Consider the following 14,447-nt stretch of genomic DNA (forward strand, 5'->3'; position numbering starts at 1 on the left):
CACAGCTGATGCAAGAGGTCAAACAGTCACCCTCACACTGAGAGTGGTTGCATCGGGCCAGTGTGGGCTCCAACAAATCTTCGGAGGGCCAGAGGCTCACTGGAGACTGGGGACTCCCTGAGGGCTGCATTGAGAGGCCTCGAGGGCCACAAGTGGCCCCCGGGCCGGGGTTTGGACACCCCAGTTATAGATCATTACCAGCACCTTGAATTGTATGTGGAAATAAACTGGAAGCCTCTGTAGATCACAGATGAAATTAGTGAAAGGGTCTCATGGATATGAACTGCAGATTTCAGCCTGGTTATTTGAAAAGCTGTGAAATGGAGTGTGTGATAAGAATTAAATCTTCTTTACCTTGGCAGTCCAGTTGGTCTGTGTCATTTTGCCTGCAGTAGACATAGTGTGGGTAAATATTTGGCCATCATCTGGAATCCATGGTCCACAAATTCCACCTTTCCCCTTCGCCAAATAGATTAGCAAATTAATGATGCAGACTCAGCCTCATTAAGACTCCACGCTTTTTACAGGATCTCATAATAGCAATAATCCAAACTACAAATGAGTGTCACTGCATAATAGTATTAAACAAGAGACTATACAATACAGTCTTTTTATACAATTCCAAATTTATACAATTTAAGATAACTTCAAATAATTATAAATGATAAGATTACAGTAGGCATTCATTCCCTTTTTTGTGTGGGGAAGTACACTTGTGGGACTTTTGTATATTTGATATTCTTGCACATTGTCAAAATCTTTTTTTATTTGTTATTCTTTCATTTCCAGTTATGCATCCCTCTTCTTAAACTTCTAGAAACCTGAATCGCACAGTGCTCTTGAAAAAAAATTCAACTTATTTTAGAGTAATTATATAGCCTTTCTTTTTGCCCCAAACAGGACTGACAAAGTATCTTGAAAAATAGAAATGTCAAATTATAAAAGCAGCCTAAAAGCACCAAAATATTCTAAAAGTTAATCTATAAATATCAGAACACCTGCTTACTCCAAAGCCTTCTGGACAAAAAAGACTTTAAGAATCTCCTGAAGAATAACAGAGAATAGATACCGCAAGGTTCCATTGGGAAAATGTTTGTGAAACATTTGAGAAGTTGTCAATCAAACTTCAAGTGTCATGTAATATGGGAATGGGAGGAAGGGTGTACTCATGCAGAAGATGTTCCATAAGTTATCTGGGACCCAAGCTATTCAGGGCTTTAATTTATAGTATAACTGATGACTTCAAATTCATGAATGCTACATTCACATGTAGGATTTCCAATTCAAATTTCACAGCCGTATATTAAATGTTCAAATCCCAAATTCAAAATTTTGGGTCTGAATTTCATTGAGAAACGAAATGAAACATTGATTGCTCAATGGCAAAGTTTTATTTAGACACAACATGCACTAATAGCCCAATCTTAACCAACTTTCTACTACCAATGCAGCCATACCATCGAGGTGCATGCTGCATTCTGGGTGGAGGGGCTTTACAGAGGCTTCCTCAAGGTAAGGGAGCATTTGATCTGAAAATCAAAGCCAGGTTTTAAAATGAGATGTTCAAATCTCAGCTTGTGAATTCACAGCTGAACAGTTTCACATTTCATATCTAGCCATCACCCACTTTTGCCTGTGTGGAATTTAAAACATTTCTGCCCAACATTGCATATATGCAACAGGGACTAAATGTGTATACCTGAGGGCTGGGCAAAAATGGGTTAAGACCACAGTAGAAAAGAAAAGATGGCAATTAGACTCCACTTCGGAATTACAGAGGCAGAGTCACTAAGTGGAAACAGCAGGAGTGAGATTCAGCCACTACACTAGGGCAAAGCAGTACAGATGACAGATTAAACTGTTCTAAATTATGGGATATATTTTTAAGGTTTAAAAAAATAGAATCTAATGAAACTGTGCTACTTTGATAAAAGGATATATATTTTCTGAAGCTGGAGTTCACAGACAAATAAATGTCAGTACACCCATGAGGTACACAATATTACATATCCTTTTGTCACAATAAATGGTAATAAAACTTGTATACGAGCTGTTGGAGGCTTGCAGGAGGTTGTCTTGTTATATCTTTGCAACAACTCTTTGAAGCATATAATAGCCTCTTTACTGAGAAGCAGTCTTCAAATTACACTGGCTTGAATCAAAAGACAGTACGAATCCCTGCCCCAGACCAGCTCAGTCTTTTCCTTGCTCTTCTAGTTAGAACTGCCTAGGACAGGGGCCCCAATTGGTTTGGGACCATGTTGTGAGGGAGGGCCCACACCCTTCCATCTGCTATTTGCCCCAAAAGGGAGACTCTCTCTGACATTAGTGAAAGTTTTACACTCAAGGAAAACAGTAGTCATGAAAATGAGCCAATCTGAATAGAGATTAGTGGGCAGAAAGGTTTAAGTCCCCTCACCACAGTCCCAAACCAGTTTGTCCCTCCCTGCCACGGCTGCCATTTATCTAATGAAGGTGAAGCACACCTTCACAGCCCAATCTTACAGATGTGATGCATTGCCAGAACTCATATGCCGGTGGCACAGCATGCTTTATGGTGATCACAATATGTGATGTGCCACGGGGCACAGCTTAGTCACAGCTGTAAACAGTAAACAGCAGTGGCCAGGCAACAGTGGCCTCCACAGGAGCCCCAGTGCTGATAATCTGGCACAAGGAGCAGGCACTGGGTGGAATGGGGTGGGGGGGTGGGCAGAATGGGGTAGAGACTGGGGTGGGGATCCAATGTGTAAAGATTAGGAACAGGTAGATATCAGCAGTGGCAGCTGGTCCACCCACCTATTTTGCTGACTTATGCCAGGAAAACCCGTGATGCAAGTCTGAGTAGATCCATCAGGGCAGTGGAGGTTTACCCCCAGACAAGGGAACAAGTGTTCCCTAACCTGTAGGAGACCTCTGGAGATGCCCCTCCCACTGAAGGATGCAGTGTGGGCGTAACTGCATGGATGTGGGTGGGTGGGATTTGGACAGGATTGAGTTGTAAATGTAACATGGAGCTTGGTCCTTACTTTCCTAACAAAGTTTGGCAGCGAGATGGCATTGCGACCAAGGCCACACTGAGTTTCATGGCTGAGCAGAGATTTGAACCTGGGTCTCTCATAGTCCAACTCCAACATCCAGCACTATGTCTCATGCTGACTCACTCTTCTCTATGGCTACTGTCAGTAGCTCTCTCACACTTGGACAAACATTCTGGCACATCCTTCCTAGGAGGACAGACAGCTAGATTAAGAGGCCAACAGCAGTATCAGCCCCAAGAAGGCTAATATTCCATTGATTCAAACTGCCTTGTAATGAATGGTGGTCGCTCCTTCAGAGCACTTGAGGAAAAGGTGCTTTAATTCTGCCCATTGACTTTCTTCAGAGAGGATTCCCTGCAGCTTTCCCTTTGATGTTCATTCTGACAGCTTTTTCATATAATTTTTTTTAACTTGAGAAAGTCTATTTTGGGTATGTATTTTTCAAAGATTTTCATTTCCCAGCAAGCTGCAACCAAGAAGGATTATACTCACTATATTGTAGTTAAAATATGGAATAGGAAAGTCTTAAGGTTTTACTCAAAAATGGCTTATTTCGGATGGTTAATTTCAGGTATTCCTGTAGCCATCTCCATTCATGAGATACCCAGAATGCAAATGGCTCCTGCAAACAAAGGTAAAACTCTTGCAGAAGATAGGGAAGATATAAATAGCTCCTGCTTATCACAGTCAAATTCTTGCAATCCACATGCATTCTATATAGCAAGGCCACATTCATCTTAGCCTTCATATGCAGTTGCATCTAAGCAGGGAAGCATAAAAAATCAGAACTCAAATGAAACTTTAATAATGGATGGCTAAAACTGCGTCCTTTTGATTTGTAAGCAAATCTTCTCATCCGCACAGAAAAAAAGGCAAGGAGTCTGAAACGTGTGCAGCACCATGAAAAATGCTCCCCTGATTTCTCAAGAAGGCAGCATAGAATTCCTGTAGCACATTTTGAGTGTTCCGAGCACTGCATACACATTACCTCAGAAATCAGAGATATGTAATTCTGAATACTATCATTGCCCTCAATTTGGAGGTAGGGGATTGATGCAAACAAAATAGGGCTGTGCCTTAGAGCGCAATCCTGAGAAGTACGTGGGCCAGTGCAAGTCCCTTAGGCTGGCCCGAGGGGTGTCACAAATGTGCCATAAGGCACATCTGCGATGACGTGGGAGTTAGGCACTGGATTGGCTGGATCCTAAACCCACTCCCGAGCAGTCCAGCATTACAGCAGGCCACTCGGAATTGCAGCAGTGGTTTAGCTGGTGCAGATCCAAGTAGTCCTATTTATGTGGTTGCTGTACAACATAGCGTAAGGGGAAATAAATCCCCTTACTCTGAATTTTGAGGGATCCAGTTGGCCTGCCTGTTCCAGCGCAGGATAGGATTGGGCTACCTGGCACTTATGTCACATGATTCACGTCTACTCATAAGTAAGTTAAATTGGACTTATTTCCAGGAAAGTGTGTATAGCTATGTTTCTTAAACGTTGGGTCAGGATCCACTAGGTCCAATTTCAGGTGGGTCCCCATTCATTTCAAGGTGTATTTTACTTTTAGTATATTAAACTTGATGCTACCATGATGTGGAATTGCATTTGGGGAAATGTTACAGATCTGTGCTTTTAACAGGCTACTGTGTATAAGTATTGGCAACCTTCAGTCTCGAAAGACTATGGTATCGCACTCTGAAAGGTGGTTCTGGCACAGCGTCTAGTGTGGCTGAAAAGGCCAATCCGGGAGTGACAATCCCTTCCACACCGGGAGCAAGTGCAGTCTGTCCCTGGTCTGTCTCCCTGGCTATGGGCCTTCCTTCTTTGCCTCTTAGCCTCAGACTGTTGGCAAAGTGTCTGTTCAAACTGGGAAAGGCCATGCTGCACAGCCTGCCTCCAAGCGGGCCGCTCAGAGGCCAGGGTTTCCCACTTGTTGAGGTCCATCCCTAAGGCCTTCAGATCCCTCTTGCAGATGTCCTTGTATCGCAGCTGTGGTCTACCTGTAGGGCGCTTTCCTTGCACGAGTTCTCCATAGAGGAGATCCTTTGGGATCCGGCCATCATCCATTCTCACGACATGACCAAGCCAACGCAGGCGTCTCTGTTTCAGCAGTGAATACATGCTAGGGATTCCAGCACGTTCCAGGACTGTGTTGTTTGGAACTTTGTCCTGCCAGGTGATGCCGAGGATGCGTCGGAGGCAGCGCATGTGGAAAGCGCTCAGTTTCCTCTCCTGTTGTGAGCGAAGAGTCCATGACTCGCTGCAGTACAGAAGTGTACTCAGGACGCAAGCTCTGTAGACCTGGATCTTGGTATGTTCCGTCAGCTTCTTGTTGGACCAGACTCTCTTTGTGAGTCTGGAAAACGTGGTAGCTGCTTTACCGATGCGCTTGTTTAGCTCGGTATCGAGAGAATGAGTGTCGGAGATCGTTGAGCCAAGGTACACGAAGTCATGGACAACCTCCAGTTCATGCTCAGAGATTGTAATGCAGGGAGGTGAGTCCACATCCTGAACCATGACCTGTGTTTTCTTCAGGCTGATTGTCAGTCCAAAATCTTGGCAGGCCTTGCTAAAACGATCCATGAGCTGCTGGAGATCTTTGGCAGAGTGGGTAGTGACAGCTGCATCGTCGGCAAAGAGGAAGTCACGCAGACATTTCAGCTGGACTTTGGATTTTGCTCTCAGTCTGGAGAGGTTGAAGAGCTTTCCATCTGATCTGGTCCGGAGATAGATGCCTTCTGTTGCAGTTCCAAAGGCCTGCTTCAGCAGGACAGCGAAGAAATCCCAAACAAGGTTGGTGCAAGAACACAGCCCTGCTTCACTCCGCTTCGGATGTCAAAAGGGTCTGATGTGGAGCCATCGAAGACAACAGTGCCCTTCATGTCCTTGTGGAAAGATCTGATGATGCTGAGGAGCCTGGGTGGACATCTAATCTTGGGGAGAATCTTGAAGAGGCCGTCTCTGCTGACCAGGTCGAAAGCCTTTGTGAGATCTATGAAGGCTATAAAGAGTGGCTGTCGTTGTTCCCTGCATTTCTCCTGCAGTTGTCTAAGGGAGAATACCATATCAGTGGTGGACCTGTTGGCTCGGAATCCACACTGCGATTCTGGATAGACGCTCTCTGCAAGTACCTGGAGCCTCTTTAGTACAACTCGGGCAAACAGCTTTCCTACAACGCTAAGGAGAGAGATGTCGCGGTAGTTGTTGCAGTCACCCCTGTCACCTTTGTTCTTGTACAGCGTGATGATGTTTGCATCCCTCATGTCTTGAGGTACTCCACCTTCTCTCCAGCAGAGACAGAGGATTTCATGCAGCTCAGTGACGATGATCTCTTTGCAGCATTTTAGGACTTCAGCAGGGATGCTGTCTTTTCCAGGTGCCTTGCCAAAGGCAAGGGAGTCCAGGGCCACGTGAAGTTCTTCTAGGGTTGGTTCACTGTCAAGCTCTTCCAGCACAGGCAGGCACTCAATGTTGTTCAGTGCTTCTTCAGTGACTACATTTTCTCTGGAATATAGCTCAGAGTAGTGCTGCACCCAGCATTCCATCTGCTGCGCCCGATCCTGGATGACCTCACCTGTGGCAGACTTCAGAGGGGCAATTTTCTTCTGTGTTGGACCTAGGGCCTGCTTGATACCATCATACATCCCCTTGATGTTGCCCGTGTCAGCTGCTATCTGTATCTCGGAACAGAGCTGGAGCCAGTAGTCGTTAGCACATCTCCTGGCAGTCTGTTGGACTTTGCTGCGAGCAGTTCGGAGGACCTGCAGGTTGCGCTCACTGGGACAGGCCTTGTATGCTGCTTGAGCTCTCCTCTTTTCCTCAATGACTGGTGTCAACTCCTCAGAGTGGGCTTCAAACCAGTCTGCCGCCTTGTTGGTCTTTTTGCCGAATATGGACAAGGCGGTGTTGTAAACGGTATTCTTGAAATGTTCCCATCTGTTGGATGCGTTTGCGTCGGCCGGGCCTGGAAGAGATTCCTCAAGCGCTTGTGCAAATTCCTCCACTTTTCTCTGATCCCGGGTCTTGCTGGTATCAATGCGAGGTCTTCCTTCCTTTTTCGTGTGATACAGTCGCTTTGTTTGCAGTTTCACTCTGCTGCACACCAGGGAGTGGTCAGTGTCGCAGGCAGCACCATGATAACTGTGTGTGATCTTGATGCTGGGAAGGCTGGAGCGTCTGGTGAGGATCAGGTCGAGCTGGTGCCAGTGCTTTGATCTTGGATGTCTCCAAGAGACTCTATGTTGGGGCTTTGTGTTGAAGAATGTGTTGCTGACACAGAGACCGTGATGACAGCAAAACTCTAGCAGGCGTTGGCCATTTTCGTTCATCCTCCCAGTGCCAAACTGACCTAAGCAAGTGGGCCATGAACTGTTATCAGCACCAACTCTAGCATTGAAATCGCCGAGGATGAACAATGGCTCTTTTACAGGGATTTTCTTGACAGTGGTGGCCAGGTCATCATAGAATTTGTCTTTGGCTTCTGCTGGAGACGACAGAGTCGGTGCATAAGCACTGATGAGAGTGATAGGTCCTGCTGATGACTGGAGCTGCAGGGACAAAATTCTTTCACTTCCCACAGTAGGTGGGATGATGGATTTCAGCAGGGTATTTCTGACCGCAAAGCCAACGCCATGTTCCCTGGTTTCGTTTGGTGGTTTTCCCTGCCAGAAAAATGAGAAATTTCTCTCCTTGACAGATCCGGAATCTGGCAGCCTAGTCTCTTGAAGGGCGACGATGTCCATCTGCAGTCTGCTCAGCTCCATGTCGATGACAGCTGTTTTGCGTGCGTCGTCTATTTCTTGCAGGTCATCAGAGAAGCCAGGTGTCATTGTCCTAACGTTCCAGGTGCCCAGCTTTAGGGCAGTAGTTTTCTGTTTTCTGTTGCATGGTGCAGAGTTGTCGATCCGCTTGTCGGTTTTCACTCTAAACCCCACGCACCCCATGAGGTTAACGGACCGTGGCGAGGCAACACCTTACTGGCTGGGGACTGCCCAGCTTAAGGCGGGCGGTAGCTGCCCAATGAGATGCAATGATCTCTCCCACCGTCGGAAGCAGCCCCTGGCGTCATGCTCTACGCCAATCGAGCAAAGACTTATAACCAGTAAACTGCTGCTTCCCATGTTGTGCCGATGCCGTATGGCGAACTTGGAGTGTCCTCTCCAGTGCGCGAAGCCTGGGTAAAGAAGGTATATGCTTTTAATAACAATAGTCAATGGGGTTTAATCTAGGTAAGTGTGGATTGCAGGCGATGGGATGTTTGGGAAATTTTTTTAAAAAACAGATCAGCAACTGCTTGGGAGGGTTAGGAGAGTTCTTCTTCATTTTAATTTTTTAACTTATTAAAAACTTTTAATTTATTTACTTACTTACCTGATTTGACTTGATTTTGTCAAATGGGATGTGCTAAAAATATTCCTGCTTGATGTCACTTCCAACCATGACATCACTTTCAGGTTAATGACATAACTGCCGGTGAGGTAGACCACAGCTGCGATACAAGGACACCTGCAAGAGGGATCTGAAGGCCTTAGGGGTGGACCTCAACAGGTGGGAAACCCTGGCCTCTGAGCGGCCCGCTTGGAGGCAGGCTGTGCAGCATGGCCTCTCCCAGTTTGAAGAGACACTTGCTCAACAGACTAAGGCAAAGAGGCAAAGAAGGAAGGCCCATAGCCAGGGAGACAGACCAGGGACAGACTGCACTTGCTCCCAGTGTGGGAGGGATTGTCACTCCCGAATCGGCCTGCTCAGCCACACTAGACGCTGTTCCAGAACCACCATTCAGAGTGCGATATCATAGTCTTTTGAGACTGAAGGTTGCCAACTATGGTGGGTATTGACAAACTGTCATTCTATAAAGTGGGTCCTGGTGCTAAAAAGTTTGAGAACCAGTAGTGCATAGGATTACAGCCTCCTGCTGCTGTGATCACATCTGCACCTGAAGTTAGGACAAGGTTCCTCCCAAGTACAAATGTCATTTATTTATTTTATTAGAAAAACGTAAGTCCCTCTTTTCCAACCTTGTGAACCTTAATTAAAAGCCAAGAGGCTCTTAAGAGCCAATTTTTTAAAAATGTCTTAAGCTCCCTACAGAAGGCCACAAGGAGGAGGCAGTGCTAAGTTTCCAGGAAAGAGAATGCCACAGGCCAGGCACTATAGCAGAAGACTCTTAGTTTTCCCCAGTAAGGTCAAACAGCCTTGCCCATCACTAATACTCACCATGAAGGCCAAAGGACAGGAATGAATGTTCGCATGATGGACACAGCAATTCTCTCCATTGGCATCTTTCCAGTTGGGAGGACACTCCTGCTCTTCACAGAACTTCTTAGCAGCAGTTGCATCACTTTAAAAAAAAATTATTTCAGAGCCAGAAGACTATTTTGAGATTATTTTGAAATCCATTTGCTTTCCTAAATTAATTTTTTAAAGCAAACATGTAAACATTCAGGAGGGGAAAAATAACAGTATGACATCTTTATTCGGAAGGCTGCCCTCCCCCCACAATTTTGAACGAAGAACGGACCTGTGGAAGAGAATTCCATTTTCTACAGCATAGTGGTAAAAGTGATCTGAGGCAAACACTGCATAGATCACGTCAAAGGACTCCCCACTTATGATCTTTTCTGGAGGCCTCTGGACCCAAGCCATCTCCAGGCCTAGAAATAAAGCAAAGAAACAAATCAAATAAGCACAGATCAAAAACTGGGTCAACATTGTACAACCTCCTATCTAAAGACTGGGTAAAAGTAATATGGCCGGAGAATGAAATTGCCTTCAAAGGATTCTTATCCTTTGGTTAGGGTGGTTAGGAAGGATGGGGTAACTGTGGAATCAATACCTTCTTAGATATTCCCAGTGGCATCACTAGGGTTTATATCACCCAGTGCAGGAGGCCAGCGTGTCACCCCTATGATGGACCTTCTCCATGCAGTAGGTGGGGCAACGCCCCAGGCAGTGGGCATGATGACCCTGCCCTGGTGGGTTTTTTGGCTATAACTTTTGAGATATTTCAATGGGGTTTTTTTTTCATTGCATTCTGCATGAACTTACACACTGACTATAACATGATGATTATTTGAAAATACCAGATTTAAAATTTTTTGGCAAGTAGTGGTGTCACCCCCCCCCCCAAATGCACATCACCCTATGCAAGCCACACACGCCTAGCAACAACACTGCGTATTCCCAAATGGATGTACACTTTTGTGTATGGATTCTAGCATTTGAAGTATCTGATTAGAAGACTTTGTACATTCTGAGATGATCTGCTGTTGAAAGGATAACACTAGTGATCTCCTCTTTGAGCTCTGTTGCATTTGCATGTCAAAAGTTTTATATTCCAGATTCTGCACAAAATGACTGGATTGCTGCTACTGGCTATATTGTGTTCGAAACAGAACTGGCTCTTCACATCGACAATACATTAAGGACCAAGTACAGAGAAATCAACCAATAAAACATTTTCTGATCTATAAATTGTGTGTATTCTGGATTTTAAAAAATCCAAACTCATCCATGGGGCAAATGTGCCCCATGCTCAGTTCATGAGAAGTTAACTGTCATGACTGAGGTGTACATATAGAAGAACACAACCATCTTCAGGTCCTGCATAAAAGACCAGCTAGGTTGGGCACTGGCCAAGGGTCCATGGGTTTCTGAGGCCCAACCAGCCAATTCCTATAAACTCCCATGGTCTATGCAGCCAATAGAAATAGAACAAGCTGCTTAGTTGAGCAACCCATGCTGCTGCTGTCTTGTCCTGCCTTCTCCATCCACCACTGGGCACCCTTAGAAGACTCTAAAGGTTCACAAAGAAGTAAGTCCCATTCAACAAAGCCCCTACTTCCCCTGCAACTGTCCCTTATTTTATAGCTACCTCCTTGCACTGTAGTTTTAAAGTGAGTAATTAGTGCCTGCAGCGTTCCTGAATTGCCCCGAGTGAGTCAGTTCCTATTCCCTGCAAGAGAAGGGGTGGGCTTTAATTACTAGTTTATTTCTTTGCATCAAGAGTAATTGCTTATTTAATTAATTTATTTTTAACGCCCGCAACTGCAAAATTATATAGTTATGCTTATATATAATTAACATATAATTATAAAGGATATATTATATGTTAATATATATAAAGGACAAAGATCATTAAATAAAAGGGTTCAACGGATCTGGAAAGCCTCAAAAAGCACCTTGCCAATCAACACTGGACACACTGATGCTTCAACTGCATTTTAGACAGATAGACACACCCACACTCCAAAATCACTACAGATCAAGTCTGGAAAAAGACACAAGGACAACTTAGAAAGCATTGGGTTACAGTGGGTAGGCAACAACATTGTCTGGATTTCTATGAAAAATGAATGAATCAGCCCAATCCTGAGTTGCCCAGAAATGGCTGCCACCGCATCCTGCACACCTCGGGTTGCCACAGGCAGCGCCTCAGGAGAAGGGGACTTTCGTCCCCTTCTCCCAGGTAAGGGAAGCAGCCCCACAATGGGGCTACTCACTACTGCCAACCAAAAGGTCAGCGGTAAGGTAAATGCGTTCATGTAGGGTGCCGGGCACTACACAAACGGACAGAATCCAGTGGAGCAGAGCTCCACCGGACCAGCCACTCTGCCTCCCTGCTCCCTCCCTCCAGCATGCCCCCAGCCCACCCCCGCCTCCACCCCACCCTCTCTCTGCCCTCCGCCCGCCTCCCCCCTCCCCGTCACACCTCCTCCTCGCCTCTCCCCCCACCCCCTCTTTTCTCTCTGCAGCTCGGCGGTCTGTGAGATGAAGCGGCGGAGGTCGGGTGCCCAGCCGGTGCTAGCCCAGCACCGGCCAGCGCTGGAGTAGCATGGGTGGTAGCCCGGCAGTAAGCCTCGCAAGCGTGCCTTATGGCACATTTGCAACAGTGCACCCCAGTGGAAAACTGGAGTGCCGAGCTCAGGATTGGGCTCACAGGTAGCCCCAATAGCTTTAGTAGTCCCTGCCACCATCATATGCTTGTGTGACTCAGCCCATAGATAATTCAGTAGGAGCTCAACCTACTCCTCCATGGATAGACTAAAAATTATTCATTTTCATTATTTTGTAACCAAACAAGAGACCTCTTGTCTTGGAAAAAAACTCATGGCTTTGCATTATGTTTTTCCTGTACATTTTCATTCTTTTAAAAGCATTTTTAAAAATGAAAGGGATACAGGTAAGGAAAATGGGTTATACTTAGGGCTGGTACTACACAGGCTACACATGAGGGTATTGGCCCTAGATTACAACATACATCATTCCAAAAAAAAAAAAAGCAATCAAAACGACTGAAAAAACACAATAATCATCAATATGATGCCAATATGCCCAGCTCACAATATGGAAATATCCCAAGATGCCCAGTTCACCCATAAGGCTTTTCTCTGACCAAAAGCCAGCATCTAAAATCCCTCTTAGAGAACAAGCTAAGCTGTAGATATGGGTTCACAAGGGTAAGACAGAAAGTCATAAACAAGGGCCATAAACAAATAAAAGGGATGCATAGAGTACCAGATCCTTTATAACGGAGAACTCTGTAAACAAATTGCCGATGCATATCGAATTGCCCTCCTGAACATCCTGAGGATCAAGATGTTGATCTGATAACCAAGCCAAATGTTGGTCTGTTATTTTTCGCATGCTTACCATGGATGTGTTTTGCTCTCTTTGTGTGCTCTTGTACCTCCTCCCCTACCTAGACTACCCTATAAAACCAGCATCATTGTAATTGTTCAGGGTCTCTCCACGTGTGTGTGTTTGTGGAGGGTCCAGTTTGCAAACTAGTAAAACGTTAGAAGTCCTTTGAATTCTCCTGTCGCCTGTTTGTTTGCCTCTCCAAAAATCCAAAGAACCGTGTGTGTGTTCATTCGGGAACAAATACAAAGGCTATCATATTTATCAGTATAAAAATTTAGATTTATCGAAACACTCAATATTAACTAAAATTACCTATCCAGTCATAAAAAGGCTTCCAATATTTTCTTACTCTGTCTAAAACTCTCTCTTTCATTCTTTCTGTTAAAACTTCCATTTCTGATTTTTCATAAATTTTGTCTATTAAATTTTCTCTAGTTGGCACGTCTGTAGATTTCCATTTTTGCGCAAACAATCTTCTTGCCACTGTAGCAATATGTATGATAAGCTATATCTTACATTGGTCTTTAATTTCTGATGTCACATTTAGGAGAAATATTTCTGGTTTGAATGGTAATACACAATTCAATATCTCTTGCAACAATTTATGTATCATTTTCCAGTATTTCTTAGCTTTGTCACATGTCCACCACGTATGATAAAAGGTTCCTTCAACCTCTTTACATTTCCAACACTTATTTGATGACCCAGAATACATTATTGGTAATTTCTCTGGAGTTAGATACCTATAAAACATTTTATATAAATTCTCTTTAAAAGACACTGCTTTAGTTATCTTAATATTTATATTCCAAATTTGCTTCCAGTCATCCATCGATATATTATATCCAAAATTTTTGCCCAGCACACCATTGCATCTTTAACTAAATAAATAAAATATTTTTGAAAATAAAAATAAAAAAATAAAAATGAAATGGAACCTTCAAGAGGGGGAAAAAAACCAGGCCTTCTACAAATTGCTTGCAATCAGTAATTCAGTTCTGAAAGAACCAGGCAGAGCTGTTCAAGAGTGGAAGGCTTCTTTGTTAAATCATACAATCTCTGATCAAAGCCTAGAAAAGCAAGTACAGATGCCTTGTGGCTTAGTTGGAGAGTCTCCTGAATGCAGTCTAGCTTGCAATTTTCAGAGCTTTTACAGAGTTGCAATTTACTACAACAGAGTAACTTGGCAACAGTGCAGAATTAAATAGAATTTAATCCCCTGTGATTGCAATTCTGTAGCTTTTCTTTAGATCACTCACATTGCATTTTCCTTGGAAAACCTGGACTCCAAGCAAACATTTACTCTCAAGTTTTCACATCACTTTCCTCAGTTTAATTTGTCTAGAAATAGACCTTACTGCTGACTCATGTATATGTAGCAGAATATGAGATTGGAGATGCATTAGGAATCAACTTGATTACTTAAATTTCTTTCCAGTCTACTGCTCAAGCAGATGCATAGACAAGTAATACACGCACCTCCACAATCTAGCATATTGTACTCATCTGGTTTCTCGAGGGGCCAACAGTCATAGTCAGTGTTATCCAAATCATGCCATCCTTCCACTGAAACAGCCTGTTACAAAGAAGCATACAAAGGCTCTTATATACAGTATATACATATACATACAGTATATGCTTCAATAACGTCTTGGGTACTGTTTAAAAAAATACACAAACCATTTTTTCTTTCCTGTTTATCATTTTGAAGGCAGATCAGACTTTGGAAGAGCATAAGGCATCAAAAATAATCATATTATTTGAGG

At 44.1% G+C, this 14,447-nt stretch overlaps 1 protein-coding gene across 1 annotated transcript in view; it reads right to left on the reverse strand.

Annotated features, from left to right (window-relative positions):
- LOC136638570 (atrial natriuretic peptide receptor 1-like) overlaps nt 1–14,447 on the reverse strand; it is a 58,037-nt gene that overhangs the window by 37,971 nt on the left and 5,619 nt on the right. The window contains exons 2-5 of the mRNA XM_066612609.1: nt 14,161–14,257; nt 9,560–9,692; nt 9,256–9,379; nt 355–459 (exon numbers count right to left, since the gene is read on the reverse strand). Of these exons, the coding sequence (XP_066468706.1) occupies nt 355–459; nt 9,256–9,379; nt 9,560–9,692; nt 14,161–14,257 (459 nt within the window). The remainder of the gene's footprint in view (nt 1–354; nt 460–9,255; nt 9,380–9,559; nt 9,693–14,160; nt 14,258–14,447) is intronic.

This window comes from Tiliqua scincoides, chromosome 2, assembly GCF_035046505.1.
Source record: "Tiliqua scincoides isolate rTilSci1 chromosome 2, rTilSci1.hap2, whole genome shotgun sequence".
NCBI lineage: Eukaryota > Metazoa > Chordata > Lepidosauria > Squamata > Scincidae > Tiliqua > Tiliqua scincoides.